The following is a 22,743-nucleotide window of genomic DNA, read 5'->3' as shown; positions in this document are numbered from 1 at the left end:
TTTACATTTCAGGTTTATCTCATGCTCCCCTTTGGCTGAGGGGGGTGGAGGAAAGAGTGCCTAAAGGAAGTTTCAAAAGTGTTAGCTGAACTTCATCTCAAATTGCAGTTGTACTGACAACAGCTCTCCCTGTAAACCATTCATTAGTATAATCTGTGCTTTTTACCCATTGAAAAAAGTAGCCTTTCAGGCATTTTATGACCTGACTGCTGCTACTCTAGAAAGCACATCTTTAATGCAAGGCTTTTAAAACATTGGTAAACTGGGTTTTTTGTTTCTTTCATTTCATATTTTATTCTGTGGTGATTGTGAATCCTGACCATCTACAACAATTTTATGACATATCTTCTACTTATAGAAAGCATCTGAGTCAGGCAAACAATAGTGGAAACCATATTTCTATTTCTTTCATGTTTTACTATATTCTGATTTTTGAATAATAGCCTAGTGTAGTGACTTTCTGACCTGCTAGTGATTCCATAGAAAGCAAGTGTGTGACAGAAGGTTGGAGCATCAGTAACCACATTCTTCTGTTCCCTTTTCAGCTTCTCGTTTGATATGTGCTGATTTCTGAATACTACTAGACAAATGCATTATTTTTATGAGCCGGCTGCTTGTACATCTGTAGAAGCATAAGTGATGCAAAATGTAAAAATTAATATACATTGATGTCCCTGCCACAGCTTTATTTTAAATATGAGCCAGGATCTGGGGCCATAGTTCCCTAATCCAGTGTAAGTAGAAGAGGAACACAAATCCAAAGATTAGTTTATCCTGGGAGCTGAAACAAGACTGGAACAGGATATTTAAAAGTAGGGTGGGAATGAAAGTGAAGTGTCGAAGTGGGCGTGACTTCTGTCAGCTTAACTCTGACCCTAATTTTAAACACTGGGATTTTCCCTTTAAAATTATTAATCTGAAGTTGTAAATCTTTATTCATACTTTACAGACAGGACCTTGGTTCCGTCCTCGGAACTGAAACGGCCGTTTCCCAGCTCGTGCAAGCCAAAAACTCTCAGCTAAGGACCTACCCACAATGCCCCTCTCCTAGATACTCCAGATCTCATTTGCCACGCTCCTGGTCAGACATATTTTGCCATCTCTCTCAAGCTAAGTAGTAATTCGTTGTTTTTATAACAGTTTTTCTTCTGAATTTCAAAAATGTTAGTCAACTTAGTCTTTTTTCACTGTCGCCTATAACCTAGGCCTATTTCCTACTCTTTTTTTTTTTTGGTAATTTAAAATTTTACCTTTTGTGACTGTCCCTCTCTCCTGTATTTGTCAGGCTTCTTTTACTGGTGGTATTCCTTAAAAAAATGTTTTCTACAGGATAGTATTTTCTTTTACCATGTCAGACAAAGTTAAATTGGGTTTAAAACAGTGTGAACGTAAGATGCTTAACTCAGATACACATGTCTGTTGTGTCTACTGTCTGGGCGTGGATCATTTGAAAGCTGATTGTGACATCTGTGCTGGTTTTTCTAATCGGACACTAGCAGAACGTAAGAATAAACTTATTTTAAAAGGTTTACTCAAGATACCTTTCTCGGAGGCTCTATCTGTGTCGGAGGTCTCACCCCCTCCTAAGACCAAAAAATATAAGGAAAAACAGAGTCACTCAGTCCCTGCATCTCCATCAGTTAGGGAACCAAGTCCATCCTGTGCTTCACTGACGCCCTCTGTGCAGACCTCTTCGGCACCAGGATCTGTGTCCTCTCCCTCGGTGCCGACAATGGTATTCACTCCTATCTTGGTTCCAAACACAGCACCACTGACTTCGGTGCCATCTTTGGCTCCGATGACTGTTCATGCCTCGGCTCCATCCCGGTTCATGATGCCGACAGCCTCCTCGGCTCCATGGGCTCTGATAACTGTACATACCTTGGCACCATCCATGTCCATGGTGCTGACAGCTTCTTCGGCTCCATGGGCTTCGATGACTGCACATGTCTTGGCACCATCCCTGGCCATGGTGCCGACAGTCTCTTCGGCTCCATTGGCTCCAAAACTCGATTTCATGAGAAGGACTAGATATTCTCCTACTTACAATCCTTTCTTGGGGCAGAGGTTTAGTCCCTTTCTAGAAAGACCTGATTCCCCTTCTGCAGCCTCTTTTAGATCCACTAGAAGTATTTCTGAACTAGACCTGGTGCTGGTTGTAGACCAGATTCTGGTAGCTAGGGGATTGCCCATTCCAGCTAGACCTCCTATCCCCCCTGGCTCGGAATCTTCTATCTCATCTTCCCCTGCTTATCCCTCCCCCAGCTCCCACTTCGGTACATACTGTCTCAGCTCCGACAGCAGTGCCTTCCTTGTCGACACCCATCACCCTTGCAACATCGGCTACGATGGAGCTGATGCTTTCTCGGAGCGGTGCTTGGATTGTCCGTACCTTGGTACCTAATCCGGCACCTATTTTCTCGTTGGCACCATCTATGTCCACTGTTCCGACAGATCCCAGTTCTCTCGTCATCCCTCAACTGGAATTAGTCTTTGGTGTTCCTTCTGCAGAGGTGATGGATAAGGCCCTTCACTCTGAAGGCTCACAACCAGACCCTAGGACACCAGTATCAGAACCCCCTGTGAAGACAACCCCTTCTCCGGAATCCCCTTCAGAAGATTCCACTGGAGAGCCACCCCAGAGGAAACGGTGCAAGAGGAAGCACCTTGACCTCCCCCCCGAAGGAATCTGTCACAGAAGACACTGATTGTGATGAAGGGGAAGGGTCCCCTTGTTCTCTCCCAGACGACGTTTCATTCAGAGACATTCACGAAATCCTCAAACAGCGGGGGGAATGGAAGTCCTCTAACCCTTCTTTTGAGGAATCGGTGTTTCGGCAGGCCTTCCCTTACTGGCCATCTACTTCCTGGTTGACCCCACCAGCAGATGATCTAGTTAAACTAATTGTGCAGCGTGTCTGGAAAGCCCTGGACAGTGTAGAACCTGTTCCACGGAGGCTGGACAAAATTTTATCTACACCTGAAGACCAGCCCCACTGATCCAACAGCTGACAGTTGACTCTATGGTCGTGGCAGCGGCCACCAAGAGGGAATTGGCACTCCACTGTTCATCCTCCAAATAGGAAATCCCGGATCATGGACAGACTGGGGAAATGGACTTATGCTTCAGCGACCTTTGCCATTTGGTCGTTGAATTGTCTGGCGCACTTTACTCACCTCCAAAGAGACTTAATTTCTGAAATGGCTTCCTCTTTGGTAGAGGTACTGCCTGATGAGGTGCGTGACACTGTCGCCTCACAGCTAGCTACCTTGAATCCATCTCAAACTCCTCGATGCGTTTGATATCTCACACCGCCAAGGGGGCAGCCCGAGCGGCCGCATCTGGTGTTGTCATGAGATGTAATGCTTTGATGCGGACGTGTGATTTTGCAGACCCTTTTAAATATTCCTTCGTTAATGCACCTGTCGATGAATCTGCACTTTTTGGTCCCAAGGTATGTGACACACTTGCACGTAATGAGAAAGACAGAAAGACCTTGTCTGCTGTGGGCATACATTTTTCCAACCCCCCAGAGACCCTACTCCAGGAGCCAGAAGGGGGGAAAGATATGGTTCAAGAAATCCCAAGGATCCTTTTGTGACACTCGTGGTGAGCAATCACCCCGGGGCAGAGGGACTCATAAGAAAGACATCCTTTTCAGGGTAGAGGGGGTCTGCGTAACCAGGGAGCCAGATAGTCTTTCTCCGGCAGACTCTACCAGCGCTCCTGAGCAGCTGCCCGATTGCTTTCCTCTGGAAGCAGTCGAGGGTCATTTCTCTCTGCATCTACTAGCCTGGCATCTTATTACTACCGATGTTTGGGTGCAGAGAGAATAATATCCAGAGGCTATCAAATATCCTTCGACCTAACTCCCAGACCCGTCAAATGAATCCCCGATGTACCACCCAATCAGAGGGGATTAGCAGCCTTAGAAATAGAAAAACTGCTAAGAAAAAGGGTCATCCAACCATTCCCATCAGAACAGACAGGATCCGGGTTTTACTCTAGGTTCTTTTTAGTGCCAAAAAAGACAGGGGACTGAAGACCAATCCTGGATCTCAGCCTACTCAACAAATTTATCAAACCTCAAAAATTCCGGATGGTCACAGTACAGTCCATTCTTCCCTTCCTAGGGAGAGACAACTGGATGTGTTCTATAGACTTACAGGATGTGTACTACCATATAAAGATGGATCACTGCTCTCGGAGGTTTCTCCGCTTCCGGCTGGGAGCCAATCACTACCAGTTCAGGGCACTGCCATTCGGTCTCTCAACAGCCCCCCGAGTGTTCACCAAATGTATGGCAGTTGTGGTAGCTCATCTTCAACTACAAGGTTTCCAGGTGTTTCCCTATCTAGACGACTGGCTCCTTACTGCTCCAACCAGGAATCTCTTAGTTCGCAGCTTTTCTTACACTTAAGATCTCGCTCTTAGCTTAGGGATTACAGTCAACAAAGACAAATCTCAGATGTCACCAACAAAGACACTGGAGTTTATTGGAGTGGTCTTCAACACAACATCCTGCCAAGCTTCTCTCCCCCCTCACAGGCTTTTGAAAATAAGACACCAAATTCAAGTCCTTCTGCCTCACACGTTTGTACCAGCGCGTCTTGTACTGCAACTCTTGGGCTCCATGGCAGCTGCCATTACTTTGGTACCACTGGCGAGACTGCACATGAGAATCCTGCAGTAGTTCCTCTCCACACAATGGTCATTGTTAACCCACCCACTCAGCCACATGATACTCCTTATGAGCCGTTGCAAGATGGAGCCACAGAAGAATCTTTGGTGTCGACCATTCTGTCTTCCCCAACCCATGGCCACTGTGACCACGGACGCTTCTCTTTTGGGGTGGGGGGGATATTTCCAGGGAAAGACTGTCCAAGGCACCTGGACCCCCTTCGAGGCCAACTTGCACATAAATGTCCTGGAACTGAGGGCAGTTCTCTTAGCGTTGCAAGCATTCCATGCATCCCTGCCTTCTGGGACCATTGCAATTCAGTCAGACAACATGTCAGTTGTCTGGTATATCAACAAGCAAGGCGGAACCAGATCTTATCCCCTGTGTCAAGAAGCCATGAGGATTTGGTGCTGGGCGATAAGCTTCCAATCGCTTTCTTATAGCAACGCACATTCCTGGGAGCTCCAACCTTATTGCGGACAGTCTGAGCAGGAACATCCTGATGCCTCATGAATGGTCCCTCAGTCACAGCTCGGATCTTCCAGCATTGGAGCAATCCTTGCCGTGACCTGTTTGCTTCCCCCCTGAATTACAAATGCAGGAGTTATTATGCCTTGATTCCCCCTAAGGGGGAATCACCGAGGGACGCTCTAACACAGGGTTGGCCCCCGGGTCTTCTGTTTGCCTTTTCCCCCATTTCCCCTCATCCCAAAATTTCTCCAGAAAGCTCAGAGGTTGAAAAGCAAAGTGATCCTCATTGCTCCCTACTGGTCACGTCAAGTCTGGTTCCCTTTTCTATGGCCTCATCTGATTCACAGCCCGTGGATCCTGGATCATTCCCAGGACCTGTTATCCCATCCTCAGGGATTGATCCACCTGAACCTGCACAGTCTCAAGCTCACAGCCTGGTTCCTCCACTTCCATTGATTGCCAGACTACCTGACATCCCATCTCCTGTTCGTGGAATTCTTCTGGCCTCACACAAACCTTCCATTAGAAAGGTTTATTCTAGTAAATGGACTAGGTTTTCTATTTGGCCAAAGATCAGAACTTAGACCCTTTCTCTATGCCTATTCAAAAGATTCTGCAATACCTGACTACTCTCCTGCATGCAGGACCCTCAACTTCAACGATCACTGTACATTTAGCAGCTATTGCTAATTTTCATAATGGTCTGGAAAATTCTTCGATTGTCACACCGCCTATGTAAGACTTTTTTGAAGTGAGCATTACATGTTAAACCTCCAGTCAAGCCTCACTTAGATCCCTGGGACTTGACTATGGTGCTTCAATCTCTTACAGTCTCTCCCTTTGAGCCTTTTGATTCATGTGACTTAAAATTTTTGTCTTGGAAAACCATACTTCTAGTAGCACTCACCTCAGCAAGAAGAGTATCTGAGCTGCAGGCCTTGAGTGTCAAGAGTCCTTACTTGATCTTCCACATGGACAGGGTGTCCTTTCTTACTGACCCTTCCTTTTTGCCCAAGGTCATTTCTGGTTTTTCCATTAATCAATCTATTGACCTGCCGGTTTTCTTCCCAAGGCATTCTAATAGAGGGGAGTCCCTTTTGCACACCCTTGATGTGCACCGACAGCTTTGTTGTTGTTTGCACAGGACTAAATCTTTCAGGAAAACAGACCAGTTGTTTGTGGCCTTTGCAGGACCCAGATTGGATAAACCTGTTTCCAAAGTGACCTTATCCTCTTGGCGTAGAAATGCCATTACCTTTATCTACCAACAGAATAAGCTACCCTTACCTTCCAGAATAAAAGCTCATTCTACCAGATCTATGGCTACCTCTGTAACTTTTCATTCCAGAGCCTCAATGGATGATATATGCGCAGCAGCCACGTGGGCAAGACCTCATACCTTCATATCTCATTACAAATTGGATTTGGCCTCCAGGGGATGAGCACCTTTTGGTTCTATGGTGCTCAGGAATATCCTTCCTTAGGGCCACCCAGGACTCTAGTAGCTGGGGACCCGGTCCTATCTGTAAAGTATGAATAAAGATTTACAACTTCAGATAAAGAAGTTATGTCTTACCATAATGTTCCATCTGAGTTGTAGATCTTTATTCATTCTTTACTTCCCGCCCTCCTTCCCCCTGCCTGCACTCCTGGTGGATCTCGGGTACTCCTGGTTAGAGTATCTGCTCAGACAGAGCCTCCTACTTTTTCTATTACTACATCTTTACCTAGGGCAGGCAAACTCGATCTAGAGTATCTAGGAGAGGGGCATTGTGGGTAGGTTCTTAGCTGAGAGTTTTTGGCTTGCACGAGCTGGGAAATGGCCGTTTCGGTTCCGAGGACGGAACCGAGGTCTTATCTGTAAAGAATGAATAAAGATCTACAATTCAGATGGAACGTTATGGTAAGTCATAACTTCTTTTTCTTCAATTCTTGTTTGAAAGGTAGACAGTGTTCTCTTTTCCATTACCTTGCCGTAATTGTCATTATCAAATCTGATTGTGTTTTCTCATGCTTTTGGGGAGAATTTGCCAAGGCTGTTTTAGAATTAAATCTTCATCAATACTTGGCATCATCTTAACAATAGTAGGTCTGAGAGGAACTCTGTTCTTGTTGGTTGTTGTAGATATAGATATGTGCTTTCTTTCTATACTATGATAGGGACTCTGGTAAGGAAGGAATCCATGTAGTTAGAAAGTTTATCATATTTGGACCTTCCTTATTTTCAGGTATTTGTAGGTCCTTAATTTGTTCTTTCTCTTTCTGTTTTATAAATCATTGATTTTTTTTAGTAGTGTTCTGCTTTTTCTTGTGTTTTGCATAAGAAGGAATTTTGTTTGTGACTCCTATTTAATCAGCCTTCCATCAAATTAATTTAAAGTTTCTTCTGTGTTGTTGCATTTTGTATTCTGTTGTTCTATTAAGTCTTTAAGAAGATTTTTTTATTACAATCTTCCTATATATAGTCCATTTTTGTGTCTGGTTTGTCAATTTTCAAAGAAATCTGAATGTTTAAAACCAGAAATTGTAGTTCTTTTCTTCACTGTACTACTACTCCTCTGTGCAGTTGATTTGGATTGTCTCAAAAGTAGGATCTAAATGTAGATATAGAATTTATGAAGTCATTTAATTATTTTGTTTGGTATATTCTTAAAATCTTTAGAATACTGTTAAGTATTTTTGATCTGGAGAGGTCCTTCTCAGAGTTGTTGCCATTGATCTGGAGAGGTCCTTCTTACAGTTGTTATAAATTTACCATTTTGGCCACTCCCATTTTAATTATTCTTAAAGGCTTATATGTGTATCTATAGAGCCAGTTTTCTCCCTAGAAGGTTGTACTAACCAAGGTGTCAAGAGGCTTTTGTCTATGATTCTGTTTATATGAAGCACATGTGTCTTTTTCATGTCCTGTTGTCTTAATTTTTTATTCTTGTGTATTATGGACTTATTTTTACCTATTTGCAGTGCTCTGAAATGGACAACATCTTTGTGTCTTCCCACGATCTGTGAGCTATGAGCAGAGAGCTTAGTTTATGCAGTTGAACAAGACTGTTGTGGGTGGCAGTGTTCAAAATGATGCCTTTCCTGTCTTGGTAGTCAAAACATATTTGATTTTGTCTACATACCTATGAAAATATGTACTGAAGAAAAAAAGTGAACTGGTTTGCCTGTAATAAGCACATTTCTGCCACCAAAAAGAGGGAGAAAGATGATTTCATTTCTTTGGAATTTGGTCTTGGGGGCAGATTGAGAGAAGATCTGATGTTTTATTCTCAAGGCAATAAATGTTGATTAACCATGTCACATTGATTGAAGAATATGCTAAATGTGGTGATGGGGACAGGCTGACCAACCAGTTTTTTTTTTTTATATACTAGTCATTTTGCATGTGAAGGAAATTATGAAAGCTAAAGAACAAAGAAAGAAGCTGTGGGTAGGACTACCTGCAAAACTAGGTAGTCTTAATAGTCATTCTGCCATTGTGTATTGACAAATTGTGTCTGTTATCTGTTCATATTACTAGTGAGGATCTGACATATGCTTTTCTGGTAGATTTAACAGGAATGGGCATTTGAAGTTTCATATGGAAAGACTACACAGTGCTGAGTGGAAAAAGGACAACCAGGAGGCTGCAACCACCCAGGAAGCTATTCTGCTGAACAGTGAGGAAAACACACTTGCTACCCTTCAGTGTAAGTGTGTAATATACACAGATGTTTCCTCTACAGTAATAGTAAATTAAAACAGATTATAGATTCATTTCAATAGTAATCCCATCGTTCAATATGTATGTTGTGCTGTCATGTGTTCATATGCACTCTGATAGAAACCCCACTGCAAAAGAGTCACATCTGTTGTCATTTTTATTCATTCCTCAACATAGGGGTCTCAGATCTAACCCAGCCAATCTCTTCAGATTCTTGGATCCAACTCTTGAGCTCCTGTCTTTACCCATAATGCCCCTTACTTGCTAAATTATCTCAGATTTTATATGCTGTTTTAACAATTTGGTCGCGATTGTGTTCTCTTGAGCTCTAGAGTGATCTGTTGGGTTTTTTTGTGAGTTTTTCTTCTCCTTTTACTCTTCTATACCTTGTAAGTAAGTTTTTGTACCATTGCTTGTATTATGCCTTCTTTCTATACCTTTTATGTATTTTTCCTACCATTGTAGGCAGTTTATCTTTTTCTTTACTATTCTTATTAAAAAAAAAACTCTCTTGATATGCAGTATCTTGTACAGTTACTTCTTCTCTCTTCCTTTTTCTGTTTCTTTGCTGGAGTTTGATAATTGGTGTGGCTGACAAGCCTACCTGTTTCAAGAAGTCCACTTCCTGTGGGCATAAGATACCCAATTCTGATGACCACAGGGAGTCCGTATATTATTTAGGCCTGTCTCACCCGCAGGTGTCTTGTGAGATCTGTCCGGGTTTTTATTCGAGGGCGATCAGTGACGGGCAGAATAAGTTGGTCCTGAAAGGTCTTTTGCCAGCTTCTTCTTCCTCTATTGCTTCTACTTTGGGTGCTAACACCCCTGTGAAAAAGTAAAGGTTTTCAGAGCCTAGGGAGCGCAGGAAGCGCTCCCCTATGAAGTCTCCTGCACCTCTTCCAAGTTTGGAGCCACCCTTCAAAATTAAAAAAAAAACTGTCAGATCCAACAACTTCTGTGGCTAAGTCTCTTCGGGTCTGAAGTCCTAGATTCTATCCAGAACCTGTCTCCTAGACTTATTTTTCCATTTTTACAGGAGACTCTTAGGAAGTCGTCCCTCCTTCCTTCCACACTTTCCTTACGCAGGTCCTTCTGTGGTCTTTCCAATGCAGATGTGGACAGGATGATAAGGAAATTCCATAGAGCAAAAATCCAGATGGGGGTGTTGTTGGCATCATCTCCCATTGGATCCGTGAGCCTTCAGCCAGTTTCACACCCCATAGTGACTTGTTCTCCAATCCAACCCATAGATGTTCTTCGTGTTTCACTGTTGCAGTCATCACATTTGGGTTATCCCTGCCAGATTAGCCCTCGGCCGGCCCAAATACCAGAGACTTAGTATTTCTGCGATGGTTGCTGTCACTTGAGGACTGACATCAGGTCGTCAGTAGTATAAAGTAAGGCAGCCGACACCATTACATCAGTCTTTCTTGCCATGGAGCCCGAAGCAGAAGCAGTTCGCACGAGTGCCGGTTGGCCGCTACCTGAGTTTTCATCTCCAAACTGAAGTTGAAGTCTTCTAAAGCTAAGTACCCCATTGGGGTTCCTTTTTTCTTGCACTAACTGGTGTCAGAAAAAGTTAATTGTCTCGCCTGTGGAAAGCAAATACCACACCAAGACTTCCACTCTTACTGCGTCACTTGTTTAGGTCACTTCTGTGCTTTGTTCAATGCCAGAACTATCCATCGTCGGGCCCTTATTGTAGCCAGATATTTTCGTTTACAGTCCTTGAATTCCGATATGCCTTTGGTAAGCCATCCGACAGCAGATCTTCTGAAAGAACATAAAGATAAAGACAGAGACAGACTGCACAGGTCCAAACTTACCGCTGACGCTTCCGTTAAGCTAGTCGTCAGTCCTCCGTTACTCAGTAAGGCGCTTTCGCAGCCCCATACTTAGATGACTGCCTTATTCAGGCAGACAGCCAGGAAAAGCTGCTCAAGCACCTGGCCTTTGTAAAGACCCTACTAACCTCTCCCTAGGGTACACAATCAACAAAAAGAAATCCAGACAGGTGCCCACCCAAAGGATAATCTTCCTGGAAGCAAGTCTGGACACAGCATCCCAGATTGCATACCTTACACCAGAGAAACAAATTTTCTTGACAGCCTACGTCTCTCATCTAGCCACCAGGCCCCAGCTGTCTGCAAGGAAGATCCTGCAAGCTCTGGGGTTCATGGCATCTTGCATACTACTCTTTCCATATGCCAGACAGTGTATGAGGAAACTTCAGTGGTACCTAAAGAGCCTTTGGTGTCAACATTCTCAAGACCTGGAAACCCTTCTACCTATAATTCCTTGCCTCAGAAAGGAATTTCTTTGGTGGGCAACAGCATGCTCCCACAATAAGGGACTGCCCTTCTCCCCACCCCCCAACCACCACCCAGACCTTCACCACATATGCCTCAGACTATGCTTGGGGTGCACACCTGGATGGCAGGTGCATACAGGGCCGATGGAGCCCACAGCAAATCTCTCTGCACATCAGTCAAAAAGAGATGATGGCTGTGCACCACTCCTTTATAGCTTTCAAACTCCTTCTCTCTCCAGGGGTTCTCCTGATCAAAACAGACAACACCACTGTGATGTGGTACATCAACAAGCATGGAGGAACTCACTCCTACTCTCTATGCAGGCTAGCCATGACCCTTTGGCTCACAGCCTCTTCCATGCAACTACACCTGTTAGCACAATTCCTACCAGGCTTTCTCAACTCTCTGGCAGACCAATTAAGCAAAAACCTTCTGGACCAACACGAGTGGCAACTCAACAGAAGTACCTTCACCCTAATAACTCAGAAATGGGGAACCCCGAAGGTCAACCTCTTTGCCTCCCACACCAACCATCAGCTCAGCAAATTCTGCACCAGGGAGCATCACTGCATGGCTTGGAAAGTGGATGCCCTGTCCTTCCCCTGGGTCAGTCTATCGGTCCATACCTTTCCTCCCCTACCTCTCATCCCCAGGGTACTGCTCAAAATAAGGGAGGAAAAACCAAGGTTCTGCACCTGGATCCAGGCTAAGGGAGCCAGTACACCACAGCCCTCCATCCCTCTCATCCTGGATTACTTAGCTGACCTACTACATAGTGGTCTCTCTTTCTCCTCTATAAACATTCATGCTTCTGCTCTTTCTGCTCATTTTCCCACTGAGCAGTCCATTTTCTCACACCCTTTGATCAAACAGTTCCTCAGAGGGGCTAGCAACTTGAGGCCCCCCAGAAGGGTGCCAACATCAGCTTGGGACCTTAACTTTGTCTTGGAAAAGCTCACCCTGCCCCCTTTCGAACCAGCTTCTTCTGCAGAGCTAAAATTTGTCTCCTGGAAGACAGCATTCCTTCTGGCCATCACTTCAGCCAGAAGAGTCTCTGAGCTGCAAACACTCATGGCTGTGGAACCCTTCATCATCTTCCATGCAGACAGGGTATCCCTCAGAACTTACCATCCTTCATGCCCAAAGTGGTGTCCAGTGTGGCTCTCAACCAATCCATCCATTTGCCCACCTTCTTTCCTGATCCCCAGAACAAGAGGGAAAGGATTCTTCACTCTGTAGATGTGCACAGACAGCTCAGATTCTATCTGGACAGGACTAAATCCTTCAGAAAGTCTGATCAATTGCTGGTTAGCTTTGCTACAGGGGCAGAAGCCAAAGCCATCTCCAAGCAAACCACTTCCAAATGGATAGCACACTGCATCCATTTCTGCTACAGACAGCATGGAAAGCTTCCCACCAAGGAGGTCAGCACACACTCCACCAGAGCAGCCTCAACCTCTGCAGCTTTCCTCAGAGGAGTCCCCACCAGGGATATCCTGGAGGCTGCCACCTGGACATCTGTTCACACATTTACCAAGCATTACCACCTGCCTCTCTTCTCCACATCCAGGGCAGGGTTTGCCTCTGCAGTCTTACAGGGCATCCTAGCCAGACCCTAGGTTCCCTGACTGCCTCCACCCATTTCCTCAGCTTTGGGAGTCTACCCACATGTGATCACTGCAACAGTGAAATATGAAGAACATAGTACAGTTGTGTACACTTACCATAAATGTGGATGTTCAAGTGTACTCACTGTTGTAGCCCTGGTTTCCCTCCCTCCATCCCCCTATATTCTCTTTCTCCTTTTATTACCATTCTTCCTTGTTGTTCTCCTTTCCTTACAAGGGACATATTGGTATTTATTTTCCACTGGTGGGGTTCTTCCACCAGAACCTGGCTTTCTAGTTTGGGGGCTCCTTACAGGTTAGGGCAAGAAAAACTGATGTAATGGCGTCGGCTGCCTTACTTTATGACCTGATGTCAATCCTCACTAACCGACACAGAAATACTAATTCTCTGGTATTCGGGCTGGCTGAGGGCTACCCTGGCAGGGATAACCCAAATGTGATGACTGCAACAGTGAATGCAGTCAAACATCTACATTTATGGTACCTGTACACAACTGTACGTTTCAGATCTATCATATCTGAGAGCACCTAGAGTTGAAGTGTCAGATCTGATGGCTACTACTGTCTTCTTTGGATACGAGTTTATCCCTGAACCATTCTGAACAGGATGAGTCTCGGAGCCGAAGCATCTACACCAGATCCAGGAGGTTGACTTTGATTCTGAGATTTTTGGAGATGTCACTTCCCCTCCACGCTTCAGCATTGGACAGCTTGGGTCCGGCTGTCTCCTAAGAAGGGAGATCCAGGAAGGGTGGAGAGCTGACTGAGCTTAGAGCTTCGGTTGTGGTGAGGTTAGTTTCTGCTTCTCCTGGACACTCTGCTTTTGTGGTAGTGAAGAGTGTTTTCTCCTGTCCCAGGGAATCTTCTGCTATCACTTCCTCAGATCCTGTACCCATTCCCCTCTATGGATTTGAGCAATAAGTCCTGTCATTCTTCTCCACAGTGAGAGTCTGCCCATAAGAGCTTCCAGACAGTTCCTGTTCAGGAACTCCACATGTCTTTTGATACCTCTCCAGAACACCCCACTGAAGAGATCCATAAGAAGAGAACGTGCAAGAGGAGGCACTTGGATTCCCCTTAGTATTATTTAAAACAGGACACTGATTTTGATGAGGGGGAAGGGTCCCCCACCTGAGGATGTCTCGTTTGGAGACATCTTAGAGATCCTGCACCAAAAAGATGGTTGGGACTCCGAAAGCCCTTCCCAAGAGAAATTGGTAATTCTGGAAGCCTTCAGGTCTGGCCCATCTACATCTTGGCTTACTCCTTCAGCAGATGACCTTGTAGACCTTATCTCCCACCGGGTGTGGAAGGAGACTATACCCCACCATCTGGACAATATTTTAGTCGCTGCGAAATACGGGCAGTACAGGAGTAAGGGAATCCCTGTAGATGCCATGGTTGTGGTGGCAGCCACTGGGAAGGAACTAGCAGAACAGAGTTCCTCTGTCCACCCTCCTAACAGAGAGTCTATGGGATTGGACAGATTTGGAAAGTATGTTTAGGCTTCGATAGCCTTTGCCCTGTGGTCGCTCAACTAGCTAGCACATTTTAGTAAATTACAGAGGGACTTGATGGAACTGTCCAAGTCTACCCCAGGGTCCATGTCAGCAGAGGAAGAAAAAACTCAGAACACTCCAAAACCGAGGATTGAAACAACTCTGGCAGATACTTAGCCACAAATATTCCACAGTTGCCAAAAGAACAAAGGGCAACCACTTTGAATATTTAACTCCACTAGTTTATTATGTACGTTTTCGTCAAAACACTTCATCAGAAATGAACACCAGAAATAAAATCTCTTCCCTGTTTTTACCTACTATTAAACTGAGTAATTAATAAACTCAAAACCCATTAACAGCTTAAGAAACATTTAAAGAGACAGAACAAATAAAGCCATATACAGCTCCATGCTAATAACACTGAAGTAAACTGTCATGATCACTGCAATGGCTCTACACGACAGAGGCACTGGGAACTAAGGCCGGATGGCACGATGCCAGGGTAATCCTATGGGCTAGGTTTGTAAAGGCTCCAGGGCCATTAGCCTAGTACACACCTGTAAACCTATGTATTCTCATTTAAAAACGTGTAAAATTGAACCATAAACCTTGTTACTCTAAGTATTACTGTCTAAAATTTATATTAATTTAATTAAACTAATAAGAAAAAAAAAATTAAATCTTATATAAATATTACACAATTTACCCATTTAATCTAGCTGCCCTTAACTTCAGGACTGGTAAAAGGGAAACATTCTCATTTAATCCAGATTCCGTGTAAGCTTCAAGGATAACCTGCCAATATAGCTCATGATATTCAATTTGTGTCTCCCCTTGACCACCTCTCACATCATGGGGAATTTCTTCTAACATGTAAAAAGAAAAAACAGCCTGGTCACACATCAGTGTATTTGTACAGGGCATTAACATTTTGGTTACTAATGTCCCTGGTGTGCTCATATATTCGTCTCTTCAGCTTTCTCTCCGTTTTGCCAATATAAAAATCTGGACAAGATCCACACTTGGCTATTTATACCAGACCCATAGATTCAAATGAGGAATGACCAGTCCCAGCTATACATTTACTACTTTCTTCTTACTTCTTTAGTCACCACTTCACCTTGTGCTATCAATGGGCACAGGGGTCATCTACCACATTTATATGTCCCCAATTTACAACGGTTAGTCCTAGTTGAAAAATATCAAATTTTTAATATTCAGACCCTTTCTAAAAGTATAAGTGAAGGAAGTATCCTTAACTCCCCTAAGGTCAGACATCTGGGAGAAATCTACCCCATTCGTTATTCAGGATATCGCTAATAACAATACTGTCCCCACTAAAATCAGTGGTGAAGGAAAGACTCATAGTTCTTATTTGCAGATGCAGTTATCTTACTTAGCCCAATGGACCATTCTTCCACCAAACTGTCCATCCCTATTGTAGGGCAAAATCTATTTTGCCTACCCTCTTTTACTTCCTTAGCCAACTGTTCTATCAATTCGCTAGGATAACCCCTCTCAGTGAACATTTCTTTTAACTTTAATACCTCCAAATCAAAGTCACTATCCTCAGATGTCATACAACTAGCTCTCACCAGCTGACCCTTCCACTATACCTTTTTTCTGACTAAAAGGGTGAGCACTTTTAAAATATAGGAAGGAGTTAGAATATGTCTCCTTCCTAAAAATTTTTGATTTAAAACCAACTGGCGTTTTTTTCAATAGTGATGTCCAAATAATTCAAAATATTTCTGACACATTGATGGGTGAACTTCAAAAAACTAGTACACTCGGAAATGTAATCCAAAAATTCCTTCAGTCTATCCTCTGTGTCCTTCCAAAAAATAACTATGTCATCCAAAAACCATCTATAGATGAACCAACAATCTTTGAATGGGGACTCCAGAACATATTTTCGGTCCCAGTACATAAGGACAAGATTAGCAAATACTGTGGCGCATCTAGCGCCCAAAGCAACCCCACTAATTTGATGGAAAAATTCCCCCTCGAAAAACAAAAAATCATTAAGCACCAAGTTCATCAATTCCACACATGTTCAAAATTCGCTAAAAAATAAACGACCAAATTAATTAATTACCTTCTCAAACCAAGCCAGACCAATTTTGTGTGGAATACATCCAAAAAGATTGACTACTTCAGTGGTGACAAACAATTGTGGATGTAAAAATCCAGACTTAATACACCTTTACATGTCCCATGATTCCCTTAAAACAAACTGGTCTCGTTGGGGGTATATTTCAACTTTACATCAAGGTATTTTGCTAAGGGGGCAGTAATAGATTCTTCACCTGCCTCTATTGGCCTAAGAGTGTTCAGAGGAAGAGAAAACTTACTCCTCCCAACTGACCACCCTACAATCTATATCCAGTGCATCCACAAGGTTAATATCATATGCTGCTGAAGGTTCTTCACAGGCTGCTGGTTCAGGCATAGCTATAAGGAGACATGCCTGGTTGAGACTGTGATTTTGTGGAGCTCTTTAAGTCCTCTTTCACGAATGCTCCCTTTGATGGATCTTCCCTGTTTGGGCCACAGACATTCTTTCCAACAGTGAGTAGGATGGAAAGACCTTGCCTGCTGTTGGAATCCATTTCTCTACCCTGCAAAGACCTTTCTCTAGTAATCAGCATTATGGTAAGAAGATGTGATTCTGGAAATCTCAAGGACCTTTTCAGGACACGTGGGGAATTTTCTCCCAGAGTCAGAGGGGGAAATAATAATGGAAAACACTGTCCTCACTGCTGAGGGGGTCCACAGAACCAAGGATCTCAAGAATCTTTCTCAGACAGGCCCTTTCAGTGCTCCTGAAAGGTTACCCAACTGTTCTCCTCTGGAGGCAGTCGGGAACAGTCGGGGAGGGGGAAGCATTTCCTTGCTCCCAAATGCCTAGACAGCCATCATGAGAGATTCTTGGGTATAAATGATCATATCCAGATTATACTTCATTCCCTTTTCATAAAACCACTCACAAAAGAAACGTCTCCCCCATGTTCCACTCAGTCAGAGGGCGTTAGCAGCATTGGAAATCCAAAAGCTGCTAGAAAAGAGAGTCATTCAAAAAGTCCCCCTAGACTAAGCAAGATCTGAGGTTTATTGGCGGTTCTTTTTAGTACCAAAGAAATCAGGGGACCTGAGACCTATAGAAAAAAACAAAAAACAAACAGAGCCACCAAATACTGCAAAAATTTTACTGGCATTCTGGTACCTCAGCTGAGTGCCTTCAGAGGAATAATTTTCACGCACAAAGCAGTCTTTTTATACAAATTCATGCAAACAGTTAAATAATCAACAGTGAAAATTGATTAATTACACAGCTCATATAAGACTTCATACTGTCATCATCCAAATAAATACATATAAAAAAATATATAAACATCTATACAAAAAATGCAATGACTTAAACATTCAAACTGATATCTAAATTTAAGTCCCTAGGCATAAGTATCCTATAATTTAATATAAATCTACTTTCCAATTCTGTTAACTTCAGTGCAAAATTGCCCCCCCCCCCATCAACTGTGGTTTAGCCAATATGCTAAAAAACAGTCGTCATTTTCCCCATGCATTTTGAAAATTATCAGCAATTGGGCTATCCATTTGTTTGTTTCTGACATCACCCAAATGTTCCAGTATGCAAACTTTAACCATTTGCTTCGTGTGACCAACGTACCACTTAGTGGGGGAACACCCACAACCCACTATGTAAACTATACCACAAGAGCAACAATTAAACTAATCCATTGGCCACGTACCATTTTCCATTGATTCTAGAGTCCGAACTTTTCTAGATCTCAGTCACCTAAGTAAATTTGTGAAGAATTTCAAGTTCCGGATGGTTACAGTTCAGTCTATTCTGCCTCTTCTACAGGATGACTGGATGAGCTTTATAGAGCTTTAAGATGCATACTATCACATCAAAATGAACAAGTGCTGTCAGAGATGTGTACACTTTCGGCTGGGAGCCAGTCCTCAGTTCAGGGCCCTGGCTTTTGGTCTCACCACAGCCCCCAGGGTGTTCACCAAGCGCATGGCCATGGTGGCAGCTCATCTCAGACTGCTCAGATTTCCTTATTTAGATGACTGGCTTCTTTCTGCACCAACCAGGCATCTCCTAGAAAAGGCCAGAGATTTTCTTACTCCAGTTGTGTCCATTCCTAGGGATCATAGTAAATCTTTCCTAGTCCCAACTTCAATCATTTCATGTCTAGCAGTTTATAGGAGGTCACCTGAACACGGTCAGACAGTTTGCATTTTTACTTCAGAGCAGAATTCATTCCCTGAGATTGCATGTCAGACATATTCTAGGGGTCTCATACTCAAAGGAGCATGAGTGATGCAAATAATACCAAGGATTTTTTGGTGGGCCACAATTCAAGTCATTCACAAACTATATTTTTTTTTAATTAAAAAAAAAAAAACTAAGTTACAAATATTTTTGGTTTGAAGCAACAGACCAACACTATTCTATTGTATTAGTTTCAAATATTCTAGTAATTTCAACTAAGCTCTATGGCAAAGTACTTATTGTTCATGAAACATTATTGCCTTTCTTCGTTTTGACTGCTTAGGTTGTCAACATTAGGCTTTATGTCAAAGGAAGCAGCCACTCGCAAGGTAGCTGTCAAGTGTTTGTCAGTCAACCCTGACCGGAAAACTGATTTGTTGAGCTTCATAGATGAAAAAAAAACTGTTCACAAACGTATGTGCTGCCAAACATCACACGGATTCAAGCGGCCATAGAGAAAAGCTTTGGAAACTTATCTCGACTCGTGTACTTATAAAAATCTGGAATGTCAATATCTATGTACTTCTGTTTCAGAACACTATGGCATCGAAACTCCAACAACTCCCTCGGGAATTCTTCAGAGACATTGTCAACACCTATGGAAAAAGGCATAGTAAAGATGGTAAATAGGAATTCTAGTGCCTCGAAATCCTGAAACCGAGTCAAATTCTGCTCATAATTTGCTAACTGCATCTGAATATTCTTTCAAGAACTGTTTTTTGGCTGTTACATCAGCTGTTTTGCCCACAGGGAAAGTTTACATCTGAAAGCCTTGACACTGTCATACATCCGTGTTATCAACTGTTTTGTCTCCTGGATCTTGAGGTTGAGTTCATTCAGATGTTATGTAATATCTGTCAGAAAAGCAAGGTCAAATATGAAAAATGGATTGCCTAGCTGAGGAATTTAATTTTCTTTCAATGCCATGAAGATTGCTATTTCCTGTTGCAGTGTAAACAATCTTTTCAGCACACTTCCCCTACTTAGCCATCTGACTTAGGTGTGATAGAGTTGTTGTGTCTTTCGGCTTTTCCCGGTTAGGGGCCGCCACAGCAGAACTCCGGACAGCTAATGATTGGCAGATAGATTTTTACGTGCCGAGTTGCCAGCCCTGACGCACAACCTTCAACAAAGGTACGCCCATTCACGCATGTCTCCACGCAGAAGACGCTCTAGCTGAGAATCGAACCGGACAGCGTCTTACTGTGAGGTGACAACGCTACCGCAGCACCAGTCTCAGGAATGGATCGAAAGTCACTAAACTGGTGGTGATTTAGACCTCTTTCATGTATAAAGTTCAACGTTTTAACAACAACATCCATTACTTCCTTTATTTGGAGATTTTTTGCTTCCTGGTGCAGAATGCAGTGAATTGCAATGAAGGTGTCAGCAACACCAACACTGTTGAGCTTTGCTTTCAGTAATCCAATAACACCAACTGTTTCAGAACACCTCGAGGGTACACCATCAGTCACTACCGAAACAAGCTTATCCCATGGCAATTTCGACTTTTCTATACATTTTTCAAGTTTGACAAATGTCACGTCCCATGGTTGTGTCTTTCAAAGGCAACAGGTCTAGTAATTCTTCCATAACATTCAAGTTCCTGTCCATACCTCAAATGAACACAGCGCAGTATGCAGCATCTGTTATGTCAGTGCTCCCGTCAAGGGCAGGTGAAAAAGCTTCAAACTGTTTTACAGCTTCAAATAGCTGCTGGTGCACATTACTGGTCAATTCAGTAATTCTGCTGCCCACTGTATTTGCAGACAGACATGCCTTCGAACACTTTCCTCTTGTCTGAGCAAAGGATTTCACTTGCTTTTATGAAGCAGTCTGTAATGAACTGGCCTTCAGTGAATGGACAAGACAACTTTGCGATCATTTAACTGATAACAAAGCTTGCTTGTACTGAATCTTCACTCATTTTATTAAAAGTTTTTGAAGATGTTTCGCTGCTTGGCAAAAGCTGATTTTAATTGATGAACGTTCTCTTCTCTCATTTTGCCTATCTCCTCATGTTCGTTACCATGCATCATTTCATAATGTCTCTGTACATTGTAGTCCTTTCGAACGGAAACAGATTAATGGCAGATGAGGCATTTGATATGATTATTCAGCTTAGTGAAAAAATATAGTTTTTCCCACTTTTTTCTTGGAAAGCATGCTTTTCATTTAAAATCGTTTGTTCTTGGATGACGACATTGCTAATAGTTCTAATACTGGTCTGCAATAAACATACAAAGAAAATTATATTGGTTTAGAAATTTTTTAATACTGAAACAAGCACTTTTTAATAACTAACAGATGATGACCGCAAATATAAATAAGTATTCTCTCTCAGTTCCATTCATGCCACAAAATAACCTCCAAATACTTTCTAATTTTTAATAGATAACACAAAATGTTGTTAGTCTCTCACATACATACATACATACATACATACATACACACACACAGTGATCTTTGGGTAATTAACCCACACTATCCCGAGTTCCGTAAGATAACCCTATAAACCACCAGGAACAAAGAGATCTAGCAGTTGGTGCAGACTGCAGAAAAAATGGGCACCTATGAAGTCAGACATTCCTGGTAATCAAATGTTAATAAATAAATAATTCCTATCTCCTAGATTTCAGGTTTTTGTACCCATTTTACTCCATGATTCACGCATTTGTGAATCCTGGGTTGTACAAGGGGTATCATTTATGTAGATTCTCTATACTTGGAGTCTTCTAGGTAAGCAATAGTTTATGATGCAACAACAACATGTGCAGCAGATTCTTTGCCCTAATTCCCCCTCAGGGAAGTCACTGAGAGATGCTGTAGTCCACGTTTGGCCCCCCGGTCTTCTGTATGGTTATCCTCCCCTTCCCTGAATACCCAAATGTATTCAGAAAGCACAACAGTTGAAGAACAAAGTAATCCTCATTTCTCCCTTCTGACCTCTGCAGGTGTGGTTCCCTTTCCTACGCTGTCATCTTCTGTGTCCATCTTGAACAGTGGATCCCAGTCCAGATCTGCTGTTGCACTCATCGGGAATGATTCGTCCGGACAATCAAGGCCTCGGGTTAACCACATGGTTTCTCCAATTCCAATGATGGCCAGATAGTCCATGCTTTCCTTTCCAGTTCATCAGAATTTATCCTCATCTCAGAAACCTTCTACCAGAAAGATTTACAACAGTAAATGGAAGAGATTTTCATATTGGGTAGAACAAAGGGAGATGGATCCCTTCACAGCTCCATTTCCTGGTATATTAGATTTTCTGGCTTCAATTTTTTAAGACAGTGCTAGTTTCTCTAATGTAAAAGTCCAGCTTACAGCCACCCCTAATTACCACATATTATACCATGACCCCCCCAAAACGTGCACGCTGATTGGCCAGCGTGCCCGTTGTAAATCGAGTTATACTAATGGAAAAAGGTCCGGTTGCCCGGACTTTTTTCCATTAGTATAACTCGTTTTTTTAAAACACTGTCTCGCTATGTTAAATGGGTTTAACATAGCGAGACAGCTTTAAAATAAGCAACGGAGATGTCCGTTGCTTATTTTAAAGCTGTCTCGCTATGTTAAACCCATTTAACATAGCGAGACAGTGTTTTAAAAAAAAGTAACGGAGAAAGCAAGATCTCCGTTGCTTTTTTTTAGTGTTTCGCTATGTTAAATGAGTTTAACATAGCGAGACAGTTTTAAAATAAGCAACGGACATCTCATGCCCGTTGGGCAAGAAGCTTGGCTTGTAACTTTGGACCGAAAGGAGGCATACCTGCATGTCCAAATCAGACAATCTTGCAGAAGATACCTCAGATTCATAGTTGGCTCAATGTACTACCAATTCTCTGCACTGCCCTTTGGCTTATCTACTGCGCCCAGGGTCTTCACAAAATGCCTATCACCAGTTATTGCATTTTGCAGACAAAGAGGAATTCAAATATATCCCTACTTGGACGACTGCCTTATTCAAGCAGAGACCAAAGACATTCTAATAAAGCATCTGGCGTTTGTAAAAAGAATATTAATTTGTCTAGGGTACACAGTAACCGAAAAGAAATCAAACCTAGTACCCTCTCAAGAGATAATATTCCTGAGTGCAAGCTTAAGTACAACTGCCCAGATGGATTATCTCACGCCAG

The 22,743-nt window shown here is 42.9% G+C and overlaps 1 protein-coding gene across 6 annotated transcripts in view; it reads left to right on the top strand.

Annotated features, from left to right (window-relative positions):
• Positions 1–22,743, top strand: part of ZNF335 (zinc finger protein 335) — a 1,318,033-nt gene that overhangs the window by 1,162,397 nt on the left and 132,893 nt on the right. For all 6 annotated transcript variants that reach the window (XM_044090241.1, XM_044090238.1, XM_044090239.1 and 3 more), the window contains one exon: positions 8,706–8,845. In XM_044090241.1, the coding sequence (XP_043946176.1) occupies positions 8,706–8,845 (140 nt within the window). The remainder of the gene's footprint in view (positions 1–8,705; positions 8,846–22,743) is intronic.

Source organism: Protopterus annectens, chromosome 12.part0 (genome assembly GCF_019279795.1).
Source record: "Protopterus annectens isolate FY-2018-M chromosome 12.part0, PAN1.0, whole genome shotgun sequence".
NCBI lineage: Eukaryota > Metazoa > Chordata > Ceratodontiformes > Protopteridae > Protopterus > Protopterus annectens.
The sequence above is the reverse complement of the archived record's forward strand: the minus strand, read 5'-3'. Positions and strand labels throughout refer to the sequence as shown.